This window comes from Gadus macrocephalus, chromosome 5 (genome assembly GCF_031168955.1).
Source record: "Gadus macrocephalus chromosome 5, ASM3116895v1".
NCBI lineage: Eukaryota > Metazoa > Chordata > Actinopteri > Gadiformes > Gadidae > Gadus > Gadus macrocephalus.
The window spans coordinates 11,350,650-11,373,149 of NC_082386.1; the positions used below are offsets into that span (position 1 = coordinate 11,350,650).

The window sequence follows — 22,500 nt, forward strand, 5'->3', positions numbered from 1 at the left end:
GTGACCAGAGGCGAAAGGCTTCAGAGAGCCTTTCGTAGCAGTGATGTGAGTGCCGCTGCTTGAATCTGCTTGATTCCCAGCAGACTAAAGCAGGACTGGGAGGGACCAGAAGCTTCAACCTCCTTAACCCGAGCAGACACAGGCAGCGGGCCCTCACCTCCTTCGTCGTCCGAGCCGTGGGGGGTCTGTGGCTGCAGGCGTCGGCTATGGACACAGGAAGTTTTAAAGTGTGTCTTAATTCAAACATTCCATAAATTGAATCCCCCCAAAAATAGAAAGAGCTGCCATCCCTGCTGATCATCCCTCTTCTCTGTCCTGTCACGAGACGGAGAGAAGGCTCTCCGTCAGTGAAAGGCTGAATGACACTTGCCTGTCCCTCGCTACGCTGCTATGGGACTCTGTGTGGGACAGGGTGGGATCGCCTTTGTTTGTTTCAGAATGGATCAAGAATAATGTATTAAATAAATACAAAGCTTTGCAATTACGCAATGTGATAGGACGAAGTCGGGTACATCTGAGGGACTTTTACTGAATAGGACAGCAGCAAAATGTGTGTGAAGCTTGTTTGGTGCGATACACAGACCACCATGTCCTCTAAAGCACCCCAGCCTCTACTTCCAGAGATATGTACTCCAGTGCCCCCAATGACAGCAGGGAGTGAAACGAAAAAAATGCATGAAAATGAGGAGTTGGCTCCCAACAGCAATGAAAGTGGTGACAAGTCAGTCACGCTTGTGCTGTTGTGTTTTTTTCCCCCTTGTTTTTTAATCATGTTAAGTGATTTTTCTTGGAAGGCGAGGATTAGTTGTAACCAAGGACGATTTTTAGAGTACTGCCCCCCAATTTGCACTTTACGGCGACAGGGGAAACGACGAAACGACGAACAAAGAAACACACAAATTAAGTAATTATTCCATCCCGCGCGGAAACTAAATCCAGCATTCCATCCAATCAGCGGTTCTCTGGGATGATAAAGACACATGGGAGCTACTCACTCCTCCTGGTCCTCCAACGCTGGTCTTCTGGAGGATCTGGAGTGATGACAATTAATAGACAAACATCAATAAAACCAAGCCGAAACGTCGGACTAATCAGAAATAAAAAAACACATGCAGGAGAAAGAAACGCTGATGTGTAAAATAATTTGGAGAATGACAACCCCCCCCACATTGTTTTAAAACCCAACAGCTTCTTTCTTTTATTGATAATACTGCTCACGGTAGGGTAGGGCACAGTAATGCATAGAGTTGATATGGTTGAATCCTCTTCATGCCTCTACCCCATCTGCTAGCCACCCAACAATGCTCTCTCTTCAGACCTCTCTCTATGTGCACTGGCCAGCTTGACTGAGGAAAACCCAGCCCCAAATAATTGCCTTTTCGCCCTTTGACAAATCGCTTCATTTTCTGTTGTTGGTTTGTTTTGTTAAATAAAACACGAGTTCCCCAAAACGAAATGTCCACATCATTTAATTTAAATCAAAGAAGAAACAAACGAGGCAGCACCCAACAGTTCATTTAAATAGCGTTACGTATTACTGAAAATGTACCAATTAAAATCATAAGAAGCTTAATAAACTGTTTATTGATGTGTGTGGTTGTCAGGTCAACACCCTAACCCCTTTCTAATTCTTTCATTTCTTTTATATATATTACGATATATTTATTCTGCTTACTCTCCTGGTTAGCTACTGCCCCCTACTGGTATTAAAGGTAAACTATATCAAACAGTTCATATATTCTTCTTTAAGCTCAACATTTGTATGCATTCTTTAAATGAAGATAAGCTGCCAAAATGCAAGCTGATAGAGCCATTTAAGTTTACATTATAAATTAAGATCTGGGCTGAATGGTTTAAAATCAGTCGTGGCTGGTTGGAACACAGGACAACATCCCTGCCCAAGAGCCTTCGATTGATCAAAATTCCCAAATCTAAATCGCCAAAAATTCATGGATGGATTTTACATTTTCCTTTATCAAAAAAATTTACAAAACCAAAAACCAAAAACAACCCAATCCCCCTCTCTTGCCCTCGCTTTAGGCCTATAACAACGTGCTCGTAGCGTCCCACCAGGAAGGGTGGCTTGGGCCACCTGCAGCCGCCCTTGGCCCGGTGTCCTGGCTAGGGGGCGGAGGGTGACGGCACTTAAAGGAACATTAGCGCTGCCTTGATTAAGACTCATGTACGCTGAGGTGACAGACACGGCGAAAACTGTCTGGGGGAAGGAAAAAAAGAAAGTTGGTAGGGATAAAATATATTGTGACAACCCGGCTTCAAAGGTTCATCAATAAACCGACAGATCATTTAGTGTCAATTAGGAGTGATAGATCGACAAATCCGGGGATTTCGGCGCCGGGATTAGGAGCAAGGAGGGCTGGCCTGATTGAGCACGAGGGGTGACATTGAGGAGAGGGACCTTGTCCGCTCCGGTGGGGGCCATTACTTACTTTGTTTTACAGAGGATCAATGCACGGATAGAAAAAAAACTTTGTTTAACACTTCCTGCACTTCAATCTCCTTGAGCGGAGGAATCACGTCGGGGTGACACGAACGCAGGGTGAGCGACTCCCTGACCTTCACTGGTAGAAAACCAAGACCTATTGAGCTCCCTCTCTCTCTCTCTCTGTGCTGGAAACTGCAGAATACTGCGGGTTTCATGCAGAATACCGCAGAGTATGAGGTTTTACAAGACATGGAGTAGAAGGAGTAAGTGGAAAGCAGTACAGTACAGAAATCATAAGTTGCTGTAGCTTTTTCCCCACATAATATTTAATCATTTTTGGATTGAAAAAAAAAAAGAAAACAGCAGGTTTTAGTCAACCACTCCCGATATTTGCTATGCAAATCCCGAAGAGGCTGTCCCTCTGTATATGGCAGGAAGGCTGCTCGTTGGCCTCCTCTCCGGCGTGGAGGAGAGCGGACAGCGGCGGTACAGGAGGTGATTAAGTGGCCCGGGCCCCTGGTGATGAAGTAGCTCGCTGACTAACAGTGCCCTCCTGTGGCTGATGCATTAACCATGTCAATTACCCGCTCCCCCGCCGATGAAGACGAATGACGGGCGACCTGCCCGGACAGGCTCCCCCTAACCTTGTTGATTCGCCGCGCCGCCACTGCCAAATATGCCCTGATAAATAAGCTCATTGGAGGGTCCATTAATAACACAACACTGCAGCCGCCGTGGCATTCCCGCCTTTTTTTGGGTTTGTTTTGCCTGCGTTTCGCCTGACAAACCTGGGTGCAAGCGAAGGGGTAAGATGATGTAAATTATTTTAGTCTATGCTATATTTCGAACACATGATTCAAGCGAACATCATTACATCATTGGACAACACATTTGTAGAGCGTACACAAGTTATGAATAGCTTCCTCTACACATAGTGGCCAACACAACACCATATACAGTCCCATGAGTTTGAAGATCAGTCAGACACTACAAACATTCCCCCCCAAGCCAAGACGGGCCGAAGGCTTACCTGGGTAAATTAAAACCTGTAGGTGTGGTTTATGACCATTCCGCTCACTTCTAAAATAAACTGAATTCTTACCTCGAGAGATCGAGAGATGCTTCATGAACCACCTCCAGAACACATGCTTGTTTACCTTGTGTCTCTGAATAAACCACGGGTTGAACATTTACCACTCTCCGAGTAATACCTAACCCGAAACAAACACGATACCACAAAAGGATCAAATTGGTTATTCATCAAAGGGAACCAGACTCACTTGGCAGAACCGGCTCCAGAGCTGTCCTCGGCCCAGCCGCCCTGCCTGCGGACGGATTTCGGAGGGCCCGCCTGGAAGGAAGGACCGGCATTAGGAAACAACCATACTCATGTTCAGGTACAGCATTGTCGGTCCCAGAGTCTCCTTTAAAGGAGCACTGTGTAACGTGTCGAATGACGTCGGACAGGAAGAGGAATAGTCGACATGCTGATACGTGAATGATGTGAAATGTATTAGTTCCATGAGGACATCCGTCCTGGATCTGGTTAGTTCCGTATGCAGAGGTAAATTATGCTATGGTCTTGTGAAGCTCCACTGGTGGATCGTGGCTTCATCACTGCCAGGGTTAGGGGCTTAATTATGCCCCGGCGTATATTTAGATGTATTATTTATAATACAACTTCATAAATAATCATACATACGCGCCCAGCTCTGATAGGTAATGTCAATTCTGACCTCTGGCTTAGGATCTGTTCTGGTTAGCCTGAGCTGAACGAGAGCTGAATTCAAAGTGAATCATTGAATAAACTAAGACTTGTACACAGTGCTACTTCAAAAGGAGAACTTAAGATTTCATATTGCAAGGGTAAAGAATCACATCAAGCACACACACCCACTCCAGCACACAGACTGTATAAAAGGATTTGTTTTAAATGATTGATTTATAAACAAAAAGGACACAGAGAACAAAAGGTTCAAAACTTAGCCCACCCAGGTTGGCTTTCTCATAAGTCTGATGCACAACCGTGTGCAAGGATGGAAATCGAGCTTCACAGCCTCCCTCAGATAATTAAGACATTGTACTCGGTCGATAGAGTTAAACTTTTACTTCACTATTATAAAAAGGGTTCACAACCCATTGTTGCATACTTACAATACTGAACATAAGTTACACAAACACTGCTGGCTGGTGAGTGCAGCTCCACAGTCGGGGCTATATGGAGACCATTGTGTTGTTTATTGTGGTTTTCAATGCTACTCAATCTCAGCGCACGCACACATGGGGAGAAAGAGTGTGGGAACTGTCACACAAACAACGGTCAGGGGGGGCTGCAGAGTTTGACCTAAAATAGCTCTGCAGCAAGAACAACAACCGAAAGAGCCCTCCTCTCCTCATTCTTTGATTCCGACATAGCGCTGAAAATAGTCCATTGAGTTTGCATGGCGGTCCGGGGGCCGGCTGGTCTTGCAGAACGCCACTTGAATGAATGAATTCCACAGAGCATGCTCGGGGCGGGCGCTGGACTAATGCATTAGCAGCGAGCACAACATTTCTCATTTCCAAATTGGGTCTGCGGAGGACAAAGTGGCCAGAAAGAATTTCTTTCGTTCAACATGAAATAGGAAATAATCTCTCATGGCTAGCCCCTTCACTAAACTCATTTATAAATCTGAATGTCAGGAGGAAGTGAGTGGGACAGGCCGAGGGGAGGCCTACTCTAGTGGATTGCTTGCATGTTGCTGCTGAACCGAACAGCCAAGACGGGATAAATCCACAAATTCAAGCAATTAGTAATTAAATCTTGAAAAAAGCAATAGGGGTGATTAAAAGAAGAAACCTGGAGAGTGCTATGCAAAGGGTACTTAACAAACCTATATAATAGCATAGTCATGATTTACATCGATGCCTAATTGATGACTCACTTTGAAGTGAACCTATTAGGCTATAATGTATAATTAAAGCAGTTTCATTCATTTGAATTGCTGACCAAGACTATGAATAAATCAATATAATATCACCAGGCAACTGAAGAGAAACAGTTCTTTTTCGAACCTAAAGAAACATTTACGTAGTACAGCTTATCGTAGCAGAATAAATTATCACATTGAACAATTAGTCTGAATGTTGTGGCATGCATAGTATCCAGTCAACAAGGATGTTGTGGCCAATACACTCCATGCCCAAATATGATGCTAAATAACCCTGGTTAAATGGAATCGGATGCTCGAGCAATTAGCTCAGCCTTCCTCTTCCCTAATTTTGGATCCTCCGACAATCTCTCTGGGGACAGACATTTGCGGTTGTCAAACCCTACGAAATAAGTGAAAATAATTTAGCCTGTCGTTCCTTCTGTCTTGAAAGGATGTCAAGAATGTGGCCAATCAGTTGGGTATTTTAGAGGGCCCGCACTGATGAACGAAGTCTGCAAATAAACTTCCCCAAGTCCCACGACATTCTCGAAAAATGTATTGCATGTATTGCAGCGGGTCAGAGAGGGCGCGGGAATACTGTTCTTACATTAGGGAAGTTGGCCTAATTTGGGAACGTTAGCACACAGCCCAAGTATTGCTGGAATTCATTCTTCTTGCTTCGGGAATGTTGGCTGGCTCGCAGTATGCCAGCGTGGGGCAGGGAGGGAACGTCGTGAGGTAGTTTAATGCCTTCACTCATGTGACATGTGAGAGAATTTCATGATGACTTACCAATTATGGAAGCAAAAAAAAGGCGGTTTTGTTTGCCAATTTGGTCTGCATTAAAAAAAATTGTTTGGGGGAACTGTCAGCGCCCCCATCTGACGTGGAGTTTCTCTGAGCGCCAATCGGAAGGGCACTATATTGTCGCAGGAAGCCACGATGGTGTTTGATGTAACCATGTCTAAACTTTAGTACGGTCCAAAGCATCAGGTGTGTAACTATGGTTCACAGTTACATACACAGCACATACAATAAGCTAAAAAGGGCGAGACATTGTACACAGGTATCATAATACTTAACCAATGAATTGTTGGCAGGACATCTTGTAATAGATCAGAAATGACTGTGTACTTTATTAAGCCGTCACATGGCTACCATGATTTGGCGGCAGGAACAATGCTGCCCTGCTATACCAGCCGACACAGAGGCATGGCAGGGAGTTTATGAATAGTTTTTTACAACACAAGGGCTTCTGCCCATATCTAGATTAGGATAGCTGGGCACTATTTTAGGACTATACATGGGCTGAGACTTCATCAGAGTTCAATAGGTTGACAAGCCAAGCCTAAGTATGCAGTAAGAATTGGTCTCCTGGTATTACATTTGGACACATACACAATACACAATAGGATGACTTTGAAGAGGCTTAGTGTGATGATCATGAAGAGGATTTCTTCTGAAGAAGGTAGCAAACACCATGACTACTGCTTTGTAACTTTATACCATCAATAGCCAGGTAGAGACTTACGGAGTAGATTAAGCCATATAGAAAATTCACCTTGAAATTTGAGAAGCATTTAAAAGAAGTCTGAATATCAGTGGACCGAAAAATAAAAACAAGAAAGTAGTGGAATGCTCTGACATGTTGTCGATGGTATAAAGCCATTTTCTGAAGCTCTAGAAAGACAATTCAAGCTACAATTCACCGTTTCAGTCACGCTACCTACATCCTCCTCGTCCTTGAAACCATGCATGGAAGAAAAGCAAAATCAGACATGATTACTTTTAACTCTGAAGTGAAATCTTGACCACAAGTCACATGACACTAATCCACCAATGAAGGTGTGACCGCCTACCTCTCCAGCAGAGGTGGAGGAGGACTTTCGGAGGGGACGGGACTCATCGAGGGGGGTTTGCTCTGCGGCTTGCCGGGCCCTGCGGCCTGTCTTCGCAACCTGAAGGAATTCACCAAGATGGGAGAAACAACACAAACAGTGGCTTGGTTATAACTTAGCAACTAGGTACAACTCAACTCAAAGAAAACACATATTATTCTAGTCCAGTCCCAAGAAGCAATCACAAGCAAACATAACTTTTGCTATTTAGATTTATTGAACAGCAAAGGGAATATTCCAAACGTAAAAGAAAATGTTTCATTGATTCATTTCTGTAAGCAATAACTCAATTTAAAATAAATCCTTTATTTAGTAAAGTGTAGAAGTGATCAAAGAAGCCATTTATTACCATAAAGAAGGCAGTATACTTTGAACATGTATATACTGCCCTAGTGGGGGCTAACTTGGGGATGGATGCGGCTCATTTTCAGAATATAAAATATAACGCCATTGCATTCATATACATTTCTTGTTACAATATGTAGCAGAATGCAATAACCTGAGAGACGCCCGTTAGATAATGAGTTTTAGACGCGTTGTTTTGTTAGTGCCCCCTGCCCAGCTGACCCCATCCGCAGCTAGAGGAAAAACGCAAAGCAGTGACGTCCCTCTTCTGCTTCTTGATTTAACGTGAGGCCCTACACATATCACGTCCCTACACACAAACACTACCCACAAAAACGACACACATGCACTACACACAAGCACATGGTTTACAGAACAACAGTGAGATGAGATATCTGGACCACAGTGCCTTGTCTCAGCTTCTTCATGTAACGTGAGGCCCCCACAGTACTACACACAAGCACATTATATAGATGATAGAATAACGGTATCGAAGGTGGTCAACAAGCACAGTCGGCGTTCATTTAAATAAGAACGGTGATAAAGTATCTCCCTCCAAGAATGCAAACGGAAGAAAAGTATCTTTGGTGTTTCTGTCATTCGCATTCTTGCACTTAGCCTAACTTGCATAGCAACCTAGGCTATGGTTAGCAGCTAGCATAACACAGCCAACATGTCGTGGGTATCATTTAAATGCCTAAAGCGAACTAGAAGCAAAAATAACCAACAGTGCGGCGAACTATGACATGAGTCTGTAGAACTCACACTTTTCACAACTCCATTGTCTCCTAGCTGAAAGCTGTCTTCCATGTTGTCCTGCGAGCTAGAGAACTAGCGTCTTCCTGGAGGAACAAGCGTCACATAGCAACGGTATCCATAGTTACGCCAATCAGGAGGAGAGGCACGTTCGGCGATTCATGAGCAGACAAGAATAGATGGTTTATTTCCATCAATAATTAAACAACTCCAAAATTGCGCAAACTATTTTGTAAACATTGTTTCAAAAGTATTTAAGAACCACAGTGCTGATATGATCGGTACAGGTTTGTTCTGTTTTTTGCCTCCACAAGGTGCTGCTGTAGAGCATCTTTTAACCTGAAGTCTGGTATGAGACGGATGATAAGGAGGCAGAGCAACAGGAAGATTCCTAGATACATATCCTGCTTGTGACAGCGTAGTCCTGTCATTTCATTCTATGTTCTGACAATGCCACGATGATGCAATTTTATTTCTGACTTTTATTATATGTGTAGCCTATTCAGATTAAATGCCTCATTCGTTGAGTATTCATTCTAAACACATTTTATTTTATTCCGTGAAATATCAACTTCTCTAAAAAATGTAATTACAATTTGAAGGAAATAATTTAATTACAATAAGAGCAAAGGTCTTATTGCCATGACATTAGGCTTTCTGTTGCGCGCCCGCCCCCAAACACGTCACCGGTCGCTGTGACTATAAAGAGAAGCGCAGGGGAGGATAGCTCCCATCTGTTGAGTGTTTTGAGTGGACGGACGGGCGGTGTGAAGTGTGATGATGTCGGGACTGATATCTTGGGATTGAAGATGAAAACACATGCGTGCGTTCGGCCAAAAGGAATGAAGACATGCTGAGATGAAGAGTCAGTCTGGTTTCCTAAAGAAAATATCATGGATTATTTATGCCATTTTGCACAGATGACACTTAACACAATGGGATTCCTCGGAAAAAAAGAATGACAAACAGATAGGGAACACTTTTCAAATCGGAATTAAGTTATTTTCTTCTTAACTTGAAAACACCTTAGTTGTGAGCATCTATTTAAGCAGGAGTATGGATTTGTGTAAGGCGCTCCTGTTGTTCCTGATCTCAAACTGCGTTACAATGACTCTGTCGCTGTCCACCTGCACCACGGTGGACATCGACCACATCAAGAAGAAGCGAGTGGAGGCGATCCGGGGTCAGATCCTCAGTAAGCTCCGTCTCACCAGCCCCCCTCAGACCATTGGAACCAACCAGGTGCCTCTCCAGGTGCTGGCGCTGTACAACAGCACCAAGGAACTGATCGAGGAGCTGGGCAGGGACCGCCAGCAGAGCTGCGGTCAGGATAACACGGAGACCGAGTACTATGCCAAAGAGATTTACAAATTCAACATGATCAACGGCCCGCCGGAAAACAGTGAGTGGTCCCCTCCGTCCTTAGTCATACGCAGACAGAATTAAACCCAGAGGATGGTTGCGTTATTGGCACGCTTGCTGTGTGTGAACTATACCATGTGTGAGCCTGCGAAATCAATTACCCAAAAGTGTGCCCAATAAACTTCCGATGAAATAAACAGATAAATGAATTGAAATACGTGACATTCAACGTGGTTATTTAGTAACCTGTAAGTAAACGTCCAAGCAAAACAAAATACGGTTCGAGGCTACTTTTTTGTACTATAAATCAACGCTATACCCTTGAGATGAATCATAACTCAGTTCTGCGCAGCCTTTACGCGCGGCCGCTCCTGTGCGTGCGCAATTGTGCGCGCGATAGTGTGCAAGGTAAACAGTCTAATTGGAAAGAGCACCATTCCTCCTGCATACCTCACACCAAAGCCATGGGAACTCCACGCACGATAGTCTGACAGATTCCGAATAGGGAAAAATTCTCAGGCAGTTAAGTCGAACTCTGCCAACTTCAATAATTCATACCTAACTTTATGGCCCTGAATTTAACTACATTTGCCCACCGTTACCATCCCCAGTCTTTACTGGATTGGGCGTTTATTGGTTTGGGCGCAATGGTTAAAAGACCTTGCTCGTGAATATTTGGATTTTCCATATAAACTCAAATGAAATGATTGTTCCCTTAATTCCAGGTTTAATCGCATGAAAACAAAGCAGCAGCCAAGCCAAAACGTGTGCACGGGTTAGATCTCACTGGTTAGAAGTGGATCTGTGTGGTGTAATCAGGTGCTGCTCGGCAGCTGTTTGGACTCTACCCTACAGAGACTCCCTTGGCTCCTGCAGAAGTCTCCCACCGGATTCAAACACGTTTTTATGAGTTCTGCAAAGTGCCCCTGACGCTCAAAACACACAGCTCTAAAACGGTGTTCACGCACGGGTCAGAGGTAGCCCCGACCTCCCAACACACACTGAGCTCTCAGGAATAGCATCAGCAAATGGCCCGCTGCCCAGGAGGATGTATACATTACCCTGTCTGTCACACAGTGGCCCCTGTGGCGGTCTGTTGTCCCTGAGCAGGTTACCTGAAGTGTGTGTGTGTGTGTGTGTGTGTGTGTGTGTGTGTGTGTGTGTGTGTGTGTGTGTGTGTGTGTGTGTGTGTGTGTGTGTGTGTCCCAATAACGTGGATTGCCAAAATGGATCAAAAAAATAATGGGGTATTCTATTTCATTTTCCATTATGCAATTTCCTAAGAAAGCAAGGACTGTTTTAGTATCTGGGAGCGTAATGTCTGTCACCGCAGTAATACTGTAGAGGCCATTTTCTATTTAATCTAATGGCTTTTACATCCACTGTTTTTGGGATAGGAAAGTCCAGCTTTTACTTTTGTAACCGAGTTAGGCGGCTTGGTAAAAACAGAACACTTATCTTATTCTATAACTATGAGTAAAACCATATATTTTGGATGATTGGAGATTGAAGAAAAAGGCTGACAGAATGAGAGTAATGTCAATGTTTTGAATCACAAAGTGACTTGTCAATCATGGGCCAACTTTTGACTACATTTTCCAACACTTTCTAACCGAGAGACATGATGGGTAGTAAAGTACAACACATGTTGCCCTGCCCATTTACTCAAGTTGTCTGTGCCTGCTAAGGACTTAAAAGAACAGACTCCTGAAGATGAGGGAGAGTACGGTCTATCCCCTCTTTTGAATGTTATGTTTGTATAGTCAGTGAATAACATTGGTCTAACACTCTTATAATTGTCATAATTCCCTTGTGTTCTCCCTGTGTAAACCCTCTGCACCCACTGGACACAACCACGTGGTGCCTGACAGCTGGTGCCAGGCAAAGAAAAAGATTGTAATATTTGGGCGATAAGGTCATTATTCATAGGCGGTGTAAGGATAAAGGAGACCTAGGCCAAAAGAAAGTGAGGACACGGCAGTGTTGCTGATACACAGACTAGTAGAACGATGATCTCATCCCAGGAAGAGAGAGAGAGATAGAGAAAGAGAGGGAGAGAGAGAGATATTTCTGGCCGCTGCCATTATTTCCTCTTTCTCTTTGATTGTGTGGAAAAAGCATGAGTCCTCCTTAAGGGGAGAGCTCCATCAGGAGTCTTGCTTAAGGGGAGAGCTCCATCAGGAGTCTTCCTTAAGGGGAGAGGTCCACTGTGAGTCTTCCTTAAGGGGAGAGCTCCATCAGGAGTCTTCCTTAAGGGGAGAGCTCCACTGTGAGTCTTCCTTAAGGGGAGAGCTCCATCAGGAGTCTTCCTTAAGGGGAGAGCTCCACTGTGAGACTTCCTTAAGGGGAGAGCTCCATCAGGAGTCTTCCTTAAGGGGAGAGCTCCACTGTGAGTCTTCCTTAAGGGGAGAGCTCCACTGTGAGTCTTCCTTAAGGGGAGAGCTCCATCATGTTGCTAAAGCCCCTCCCACTCACTGGCCCTGCCCACTACCTACACGTGGAGCCCAAGTTACACACGCAGTACAGCAAGACCCCGCCTCCACTCCCCTAACATTTCACACTGTGTGTGTGTGTGTGTGTGTGTGTGTGTGTGTGTGTGTGTGTGTGTGTGTGTGTGTGTGTGTGTGTGTGTGTGTGTGTGTGTGTGTGTGTGTGTGTGTGTGTAGGCCGTTTGCTTATGACAGTGTTTTTATGTTGTTATTCAGAAAGATCTCAGTAGACTAGTTACAGAACGCATTGGCCTGCGAAAAACTGTAATCTTATCATAGCTGGCGTACATGACGACTAATCCAATCAAACATGAACCATTGTTTGAAATCAGTCACAACGATGCGCAGAAAATACAGTCTTCCTTCCAAGAAAGCTTTGACTCTCCTCAGTTATATGAGTCCTTGAATTCTGTAGTCTCAGCGCTGGGCTGGCAGAGGAGGCCCACTAAGCACCAGCCTCCACAGCTGGCCAGCACCTGCCCCCGTCCTGCTTCCTACTGCCTGGTGCTTACCCTCCACAAGGCTCTGGACGGAGCGACAGAGTGGCTGCCCCGCGGGCCACTGTGGAAACCACACGAGGGGAGGGGCACTCCGGCGTCCAGCAGGGGGTCTTCTGTGTGACGTAACCGGTGAGGCCGGCCTGCTCCAGACGACATTGGGCAGCCAGCCCAGACATGAGAGGAGATAAGGGGCCGGGGGCAGGGGTGTGAGTGGGTGGTGCCAGAGGGGGTGGGGGTGGGTGGGGGCGGCAGGGAGAGGTGTCAGGGTCAGACAGTGTTTTCACGAGGAGCTTTTAGAGCCGCGGTCAGACTTCCAGGCCAGTGTTAGCGTTGGATTCCTGAAGTCCATCCATGGGCCAGTAAATAGGGGAAAGTGAAGCATCTTTTCTGGGAGCCATTCCTCAACCACCCGCCAACCGTAGTTCAATCAGTGGTAGAAGGTTCATGAGGAAGACTGTGTATAACATCATGAGTATTAAACATCATCGTCATTATTCAGACTATTAAGGTCCAAGAAAAGCTCTTCTGAACAGATTTGATTATTGCAATGTTTATTCGTTCCTTATAACAAAAAGCAATCCCAAATGACTCTGCAACACAGAAAAAATGACCTTTGTATCCCCAACGCGAAATCCCTGCTAAAACCATCCAATTGAGGGGGAGAGGAAATTAGGTAATCCAAAAGGAAACCAAGTGCTTGATTAGAAATAGAAATCTCGTCTCAAATTGGGGAGAAGTTTCCACGTTCTTCTTTGAGACAGGCAGGGGGTGAGTTGGAAGGGGTGAGATAGGAACTTTGAGGGGGAAGACTGAAGGGAAGCAAAAGCTGGCGAGTTTCCTTCCAGATTGTGTGATGGAAAAACTGGACAGATATCTCGACGGGATGCACTCATTGCACACTAAGATCGCCTTCTATAAATAGGGAAAGTGGCTGGAACTGAACCCCCCCCCCCCCCCCCCTAAAAAAGGGAAAAAGCAACATGGAAATATCAGATAATCTCTGAGAGAACTCAGTGAAATAAAAATCAAGAGTCAAATGGATTACAGATACCGGGAGATGGGCCACCTCATGACACTTTCAACCTCCCTTTGGTGGAAGTTCTGTTAAAACAAACCTTTAAAACAGCTCGTGATTAGACAGGTAGCTGACAGCTAATAAATACTAGCTAATAAACGGGGTAATAATGCTAAAGTTAAAACCAATACATTAGCAATGTCTGGCTTGGCTGTAAACGTCTCTTTCCTCTGGACTCATTACAAGCCTGCCGTGTGCTTATTTCACTCAACAGGGCCTGTGCTCAGTCTGTTAGAATAATAAACCATTTTGTGGTATTACAGTATTAAAAAAAACTCTAACGTTTTTCAAGAGTGCTGACCAACAGGAAGTCATTTAGAGAGAACTCATACCACTGCTATTGCTGGTCTGCTGGTTCCAATACTCTCTCTCTCTCTCTCTCTCTCTCTCTCTCTCTCTCTCTCTCTCTCTCTCTCTCTCTCTCTCTCTCTCTCTCTCTCTCTCTCTCTCTCTCTCTCTCTCTCTCTCTCTCTCTCTCTCTCTCACTCACTCACCACAGAACCTCACACTTCATTCCTAGTGGGTGCTGACTGTCATCTGATGGGCAGATCCCTTGTCACCAGGGAGACACCCTCCCTCTGCCCTCTCAGACACACCGAGGCAGAAGCCTATTGGTCCAGGTGTTACTGGTAGACTGTTCCACCATGTGCTCCAACATGTTCCTAGCCCAGATGCCCTTGGCTTGGCTCCTAACACCCAGGAGCACCTGTTGGTTCTCCAGCACGGGTGAAGGAGGAGGAGGAGGAGGAGGGGGAGGGGGAGGAGGAGTACGCAGGCCATCTCCCTCCTCATGCCTTTTGCTTTATCAGTGCATGGGACATTTGGTTTTGATTTCATGATTCGTGATCAGACTGCACACAAAGCATGAGCAGATGGAAGTGAGGCTGTGCTTCTCTACCCTGGGGAGGGCTTAGGAGAATACCTAGAACCACTTTCTGTGAAACATCCGGATCGCTAGTGTCAGATCCATGACAGTGATCAAAATCAGCACATTAATATTCACTGTAAACACATCCAACTGTGTGCAGGCAGGATAAATGGAAAAACGGGCCGTGATAACAAACACAATGAGGTCACTGCTCAGGGGGACGTGATCAAAATGAAAGAAAAAGGTTCCCCTCTGGTCAGAAAGCAGATAATTTCATTTATCCAAAGGAAAACAACCCTTTTATTGAACTCATATTTAACAACTTTATTGTCTGTTGTACGTCATGGCACTTAATGTTTGTTGTATACAGGGAATGGGTTAACCTAACAACTGTTAGTGCTTGGCACTGACAATTGAAACCTCCTTACTGTACTGACAGGGATATATTGTTTCTCTTTCTTCTTCTGACATCTTTGGATGACAGTGTCTGCTCAGTGCCTTAAATGTAAATATAAATGCAAAAGCAAACGACCCTTGCATTCAACGCATTTTCTAACAACCCAGGTGTCATTTTGTGTGTTTTGCAATAGACGACCTGTGCCCCAAGAGCATCACCTCCAAGCTGTTCCGCTTCAACGTGTCCGAAATGGAGAAGAACTCCACCAACCTGTTCCGGGCCGAGTTCCGCGCCCTGAGGATCCCCAACTCCAGCTCCAGGAGGAACGAGCAGAGGATCGAGCTCTACCAGGTACGAGTCCGGCCCCCCAGTCCAGCCCCCCGAGTCAGGTCCACTAGTCAGGTCCACTAGTCCGGTGCACCAGTTTACCAGTCTGTTCCCCCCAGTCCGTTCGAACAGTCTGTTACCACCAGTCCGGTCCCACGGTCTGGGAGCGTCCACTGAAGAGCTCTCTGCGTCGTCACCTAAAAGATGATCCCGTTTCTATCAGGGCTCGTTACGACTGCTGGCCAGCTGATCCTTATTCCATGTGTTTCTTTTCCCTCGAATGGCTTTTACATAACGATGAATTTATGAGCTTGCTCCAGCCGATGTGGAGTTACTCTAGAATCGCTATTTTACGCTTTCTTCTTCCTGGACCGTCGCTCTCCGTCCGTTTCCCCGCCCTCGTCGCGTCACACCGTTGCACGTCCGATGAGAGACGTACACCGCTGCACCTGCGCTTTCTGTGTGTCATGCGTGATGCTCTTTTTCCGACGGTCGTGTGCTCCTAGCGGTGTCTGTCTGGTGGACGTCTGCATGCAGCGGCCAGAAGGATGGATACTTGCCTCGGTTTCCTCATTAATCCCCCATGAGAGACCGGGAGCGATGATCGGGTTCCAACATTTCCTGCCAGGGAGACAAGCGTCTCCGGACTGCATATACCGCCTCAGAGGCGGGCTCTGGCCGCGGCCTAGCGCAGCCTGTCAGGCCCCCAGATTGTTTCCAGGGGCCCCGAGGAGGAGATAGAGGCAGGGTCGGGCCCCGGGGGAGGTAAGCAGAGACGCTCGCCCCCACACTTTAGCTCGCGAGATGATTGGCAAGGGCAGCGTTGGCAGCCCGCAGGCCCCCTGCTCCCAGCGGAAGCCAGATTAGATGCGGACATTGTTCAGGAACCTGGTTATCCCCGCCTGGGCCGTGAGGCTAAGCGCCACGGCTACACGGCCAAACACTAAACTCTCTGTGAGATAAGCCTCTTTCTGCACAGCGAGTGCGCCGTTGGTTCCGGTGGGAGGTTGTGATTCTGCGGTTGCGCCGCCGCTGTGACTGAGCGCTCTGGAAGCCCGGTTCAAACCGTCATGAAGATTCACAGCCATTATTGATGGCTCAACGTGTTGATGGATCACTGCACCGCTGCTAGCCTGGTGCTGTATGGCCCTGACTAGCCTGGTGCTGTATGGCCCTGACTAGCCTGGTACTGTATGGCCCTGACTAGACTGGTGCTGTATGGCCCTGACTAACCTGGTGCTGTATGGCCCTGACTAACCTGGTACTGTATGGCCCAGACTAGACTGGTGCTGTATGGCCCTGACTAGACTGGTGCTGTATGGCCCTGACTAGACTGGTGCTGTATGGCCCTGACTATCCTGGTACTGTATGGACAGACCGAAAACAATGGGATCCCAGCTGTAGTCTGAAGTATGAACGAGCGATGGGAGGGACAGACAGGGTCCCATTGGCAGCAGGGTAACACACAGGCATTAACTTGCAAAATGGGGATAACAACACAAGGACTCACTTTTTCCATGAAGTGAAGACATTTGGCCCAGGGCGTCCTGGAGAGTCTAGCGCAGACAGCTCTGGCTGCATTGTCGTCTGGTTGTGTGTGTGTGTGTGTCTGAGCATGTGTGTGTCTATGCATGTACATGTGTGCGTGTGTGTGTGTGTCTATGTGTGTGTGTGTGTGTGTCTGAATGTGTGTGTGTACATGTGTGCATGCGTGTGTGTGTATGTCTGTGCATGTGTGTGTGTGCATGTGTACGCGTGTAAATGTGTGTGTCTGTGTGTGCATGTGTGTGTGTTTGTGTGTGCGGGAGAGAGACAAAGTAAAAGGGGAAGAGGAAAGAGAGCCTTCACACTGACAATGTGCATGCATGCGGCCACGCGTGTGTCTGCATGCATGCACAGCCACCGCATGCGCCACACTCTGCATGTCCGTGCATAACAACGCAGGTACGAAGCGAACCCATTGGCAGATGGCCTCACACTGCGAGTCTCCCTCACCCTCCTGCAGATCCTGCAGAAGGACGACCACATCGCCAAGCAGCGCTACATCGGGGGCAAGAACGTGCTGACCAAGGGCACCCCCGAGTGGATCTCCTTCGACGTCACCGAAACGGTCCGGGAGTGGCTGATGTACCGCCGTGAGTTGGGACGCCTTCCGGAACCTTTCCTCGACAACAGCTTTTTATTGTGGCACGTATCAACGTCGCCGGTGCCAATGGCTGCCGTTAATAGCTCAACTATATAAAGAGCAAGTGCCTGTGGGGTTGGGGGGGGGGGGGGGAGGAAGTACCTCTAACTCATATTCCTTCGGTATGTATTCTACCCAGAGACCAATCTGGGCCTGGAGATCAGCGTGCACTGCCCCTGCCACACCTTCAGCCCCAACGGGGACATAGACGAGAAAGTCCATGAGCTGCTGGAGGTCAAGTTCAAAGGTGAGGCTCCCTCGGATGCTCTGGCTGGATGGAGGCAGCGGAGGCTGACGTCACACCGGTCTGTGTTCCCTCGTAGATCAGTGACAGAGGCTAGGACGGGTCGATTTGGCCAACAGCTGTTTATTGGCTGACCTGCTATCCCTCTGATCCTGGATCAACCTCAAGCCCAAAGGAAGGTCTGGTAGTGAGAGATGGAGGTAGAGAGAGAGAGCGAGAGAGAGAGAGAGAGAGAGAGAGAGAGAGAGAGAGAGAAAAAAAGAGATTGAAAGAAAGAGAGAGGTTGAGGGAGGGAGGGTGAGAGGATGGGTGAAAGAGCGAGAGTGAGAGGGTAGAGAAAGAGGTAGAGAGAGGGAGCGAGCGGTAGAGAGAGAGGAGAGACAAAGAGCATGAGAATACAATCGGTCTGGTATCTCACTTAGCGTTGGGGCCCCGGGTCCGGGTCTTGGGAACCCTCCCCTGCCTGGCGGGGCCAGGAGGAATGTGCTGCCACGGTGCTCAGACGCTTGGCTGCGTGCGTGAAAGAGAGGCGTCCACAGGCGGCGTGCGTCTCTCCTGAGATCCTCGCTGCTTTAGCTATCAGGGCCAGAGTGGATGAGCAGACACACGAGCCGAGGGGGGGAGATGTCTGGGAAGGAGGAGCCGAGGTCCCCGCTCTGGGGTCTAGAGAAGAATGAGGACTAGGAGGAAGCGTAAGACCAGGGTTAGCCCCCTTAGTGAGGATCTCCTCAACTCCAGAGTCTCGCGTGTCTTTCCTCTTTAATTCCTTCTGTGGACAGGGTCATCATTCAGTGCGACTTCCGTCCCTGACCTTTGTTACTGCTACTGTTGGAGTCCTGTTTTAGTTACCTTAACAGAGGACGGGGGAGTGGTGTCGACCCCAAGCCCTCATGGCCTGACCTGACCACCTAGAGTATCTAACCCCTACCTACTCCGTAACGACATGCTCCTGAATCCCCCCTCAGTTTGTTGGGGTTAAAGCACTGCGATCCCATAATGACGAACTAATTGAACCGGGACCCCTTGCAGCTATGGAGCCGGAGTACGAGGAGCAGGTCCGCCTGGACATGAGCCGTCTGAAGAAGCAGCAGAAGGAGGTGTACCCCCACCTGATCCTCATGATGCTGCCCCCTCACCGGCTGGACGCCCAGTCCTCTTCCCGCCGGCGCAAGCGGGCACTCGACACCAATTACTGCTTCTCGTAAGAAAACTTTTCCAAACTCTGGGGAAACGTAATACATTAACTCGTGTTTTTCCCGCCCTTTCTAAATTTAGCGCTTTTTTCATAGCAACAGCAGCTGCGCTGGAAGCTGGTGGACGTTACGGCAGCGCAACGGTTGGATCGCTTTGGAATGAGATGGGATGGCGGTGTTATGGGTTATTTTAAGAAATACAGATTTTGACACAATGTGTGTGTAAATATACTTGTACAGTTATTCCATCATATTCCTTACCCAGTGTGGGTAACAACATTGTTTTATTAACAGTCCATAAAGCAGCGCTGGTCAGTCCAACACTCAACACAATGCAGGCTACTTCATACGCGACGAGGTGGGGCAGCAGGTTGAAGTTTAACCGGTCTCCATTTTAAAACCTAACCCTTCTGTATTTATGGGCCTGCAGAGTTCTTCAAGGAAAGGGATCGAATCCAAAGGAATAGCTTTAAAGAGACTTTATTTGTATAAAGTATTTTCGGCATGGTAAACTGATACTCTGAAGCAAAGAGAGATTGAAGATGTATTCTAAACACGTGCTGAGCGACTCCTAGCTGATCAATAGACCTAACCCCTGTCCAAGAGCTACCGGGAGTTTCTGAAGCCAATGCTCGATCTGTAGGCTTTTAATGGTCTGAACAGCGCGGTCCGGAAGTAGTGGGGGGAGCCGATGTGAAATAATCCTCGGCTTTCTCGCCTGGTCTGCGGTGCTGCCTTCTGTGGCTAAAGTATTTATTGCCGCCTTCAGTAAGGTCTTGCTCCCCTTGTGGCTATGTATGGTATTTACGGCTTATATGTTTGGTCCTGCTTCATTGGGTCTATGTGTGGGTAGTTTAGATTCTTAAAATACGTAACAGGCCTTATAAAGTACAGCAGGGCTTCACATGATGTCACACACATTCCAAGCCATAATCTTAGTGCTGCTTTTTCACCTTATAGTAACCAGGATTCTAGAATATTAACAAGGAGGACGGTTTCACATTCTAGAATGTTGGACAAGTACCAAGATGGTCCTGAACAGGCTTGAACTCATTCGATCAAACTTCAGAACCCTGTGATTGAAACCCTCCTATTGGCTACCTCCAAATTCTAGAATAATAACAAGAATTATTGGCCAAAGAGTACAGAGATGGCGGCTTGGAATGCACTCTTGGAACCACAGATGAGGAGATAGAAACCTTCCTACACCCTTAAGATGCCTGCTATACGAATGCGAGATCCTAGGTTTGATTTGGCTCACGAAAGCTCCTGCATTCCTCAGGCTGCTTCTCCTCAGTGTACATTACACCGGTGGAGGAAAAACTGTGGAGTCTGCCACTGGTCTTTTCAGGGGCCTGTCTCTGTATTGTCAAGCATTCAAATATGGCCCCGGTGACCTTGGAGCCGGTAATACGAGCCGCCGTTTCCCACTCCGGTGGAGGGGAAGGAGACGCGCGGTGGGCATACGCAGGGCTGGTTGATCAGCTGGCCGAGCGTGGCAGAGGCATCAGCCACCGCAGAGTACAAGTCAGGATCCGTTCAAAGGCTCGCTGGTAAGGAGGGCTCCCATCGTACGCGCAGCGGCCTCACCTCTGAATTCCCAACCAGGGGCTGGAAGGCAGCAGCAAGGCATCTGGCCCGCCTCCAAGAGGGAAAATAAGGGCGCACCTTCAAGTGGAATTCTTTTTTTTTTTTGTTGTTGTTGCTTTCCAGCCCCGTCTCTCTCTCTCTCTCTCTCTCTCTCTCTCTCTCTCTCCCCCCCCCGCCCTTGACAGTTTCTGTGATGCCATTGGCAGTGAAATGTACACAGTTCGTAATAGTAATAGATTTTTCCTGAAACTCTGAAGTGATCTTTTCTTCTTTTTCCACATGCTTCTCCTCTTGCTCTCCTGCAGCAACTACGAGGAGAACTGCTGCGTGAGACCGCTCTACATCGACTTCCGCCAGCACCTGGGCTGGAAGTGGATCCACGAGCCCAAAGGCTACTACGCCAACTTCTGCTCCGGCCCCTGCCCTTACCTCCGCAGCGCAGACACCACCCATAGCTCGGTGAGGACCTCTAAAAAAAGGAACAGCCGCCAATGTTTAACCGCCCCACAGTCTAACCTCGTCACCGTTTAACCGCTCCACTGTATCGGGATGAAACCACATTGCGTTGCTCACTGACGTCTTTGGCCGTGTTGGGGTCGGCATAGCTTAGGAGGTACGGCGGGTTGCCTTGTAACCGGAGGTTGCAAGTACGAGGGGACCCTAGCTGAGGGTTCGAGGTGTCCCTCCACCCCAACTGCTCCTGACGAGCTGGCTGTCGCCATGCATGATTGACTCTGCCGTCGGTGGGTGAATGCGTGCATGTACCGTAAGTCAATTTGGATAACAGCTTCTGCTTGGGGTGCCCCGGTGGCTCTTTGGGAAGAGGGCGTACCATTGAGGCTCAGTTGTGATCGCAGCCCCCTGGGTTTGAAGGTTCTTTGCTGCATGTCTTCCCCTCTCTCTCCCATACCTTCCTGTCTAACTCTACAGTAAAAGCCTGCAAAAAAAATCATAGACGAAAAACTGTCAGCTAAATGTGAAGGTGTGTTTGCCTTGCGTCTCCGCAGCTCCTCAGCCTCTACAACACCCTGAACCCCGAGGCGTCCGCCTCGCCCTGCTGCGTGCCCCAGGACCTGGAGCCCCTCACCATCCTGTACTACGTGGGCCGCACGCCCAAGGTGGAGCAGCTCTCCAACATGATCGTCAAGTCCTGCAAGTGCAGTTAGACGGGAGGACCCCGGACCGCCGACCGACCCTGACCAAGAGAGACCCCCCCCCCGACCCCCCAGCCCCACCCAAGTGCAGTTAGACGGGAGGACCCCGGACCGCCGACCGACCCTGACCAAGAGAGACCCCCCCCCCCCCCCCCGACCCCCCAGCCCCACCCAAGTGCAGTTAGACGGGAGGACCCTGGACCTCTGACCGACCTCGACCAAGAGAGACCCCCCCCACCCAAGTGCAGTTAGACAGGAGGAATCCAGAACCTCAGACCGACCCCACCCTTCTCCTCCCCCAATCAAGAGTGACCCCCCCCCCCCAGCTGATCTCCCGGGTGGGGGGTGGGGGGAAGCACCACTCAGGAGGGATGGCAGGAGGGGGACGGGATGGGGTGAGGGGGGTATGCTGCCCCCTTCACGAGTACCTCTGTCCACCTCCACCCAGCCGATCGCCCCACCGTCACCTCATGTTGCCTCTCCCTCTCTCCCTCCACCCCTCTCCCTGACATGGAAACCCGTTAGATAATGAGAAGAGGCCTGCAGCTCGACTGAGGTCTGATGGCATGAGCATGAACGCTATCACCTCCCAATGACGCTCTCGGAAATCCGAGAGGACGTCCGGTCAAGTTTGTCTTCCCTGCTCGTCTCGCATCTCCAAACCGCTTGTACCTTTGTGTCGTCGCAACAGAAACGGGCATTCCACGCCACAGACGTAATGACAAGAGGACCTGAACATTGTCCTCTTCCATGACCACTGCA

At 48.0% G+C, this 22,500-nt stretch overlaps 2 protein-coding genes across 3 annotated transcripts in view; one reads left to right on the forward strand and one right to left on the reverse strand.

Moving 5' to 3' along the window:
- Positions 1 to 6: 6 nt before the first annotated feature.
- Positions 7 to 8,650, reverse strand: LOC132457882 (intraflagellar transport protein 43 homolog A). Of its 2 annotated transcripts, XM_060052260.1 has the most exons (6): positions 8,364 to 8,650; positions 7,215 to 7,313; positions 7,065 to 7,097; positions 3,724 to 3,794; positions 996 to 1,031; positions 7 to 204 (listed from the first exon to the last, which is right to left on the reverse strand). In XM_060052260.1, exons 1-6 carry the CDS (start codon positions 8,406 to 8,408, stop codon positions 21 to 23), a joined length of 468 nt encoding a protein of 155 aa, XP_059908243.1. In that variant the 5' UTR covers positions 8,409 to 8,650; the 3' UTR covers positions 7 to 20. The 2 variants fall into 2 exon arrangements, with proteins under 2 accessions (XP_059908243.1, XP_059908244.1); XM_060052261.1 differs by lacking the exon at positions 7,065 to 7,097 and having other exon boundaries at positions 8,364 to 8,643.
- Positions 8,651 to 9,067: 417 nt separating this feature from the next.
- The window catches only part of tgfb3 (transforming growth factor, beta 3), a 13,957-nt gene continuing 524 nt past the window's right edge, over positions 9,068 to 22,500 (forward strand). Inside the window, exons 1-7 of the mRNA XM_060052259.1 lie at positions 9,068 to 9,756; positions 15,239 to 15,396; positions 17,378 to 17,507; positions 17,697 to 17,804; positions 18,831 to 19,002; positions 20,890 to 21,043; positions 21,592 to 22,500. The exon at positions 21,592 to 22,500 is cut by the window's right edge and continues 524 nt beyond it. Of these exons, the coding sequence (XP_059908242.1) occupies positions 9,411 to 9,756; positions 15,239 to 15,396; positions 17,378 to 17,507; positions 17,697 to 17,804; positions 18,831 to 19,002; positions 20,890 to 21,043; positions 21,592 to 21,750 (1,227 nt within the window). The 5' untranslated portion in view covers positions 9,068 to 9,410 and the 3' untranslated portion in view covers positions 21,751 to 22,500. The remainder of the gene's footprint in view (positions 9,757 to 15,238; positions 15,397 to 17,377; positions 17,508 to 17,696; positions 17,805 to 18,830; positions 19,003 to 20,889; positions 21,044 to 21,591) is intronic.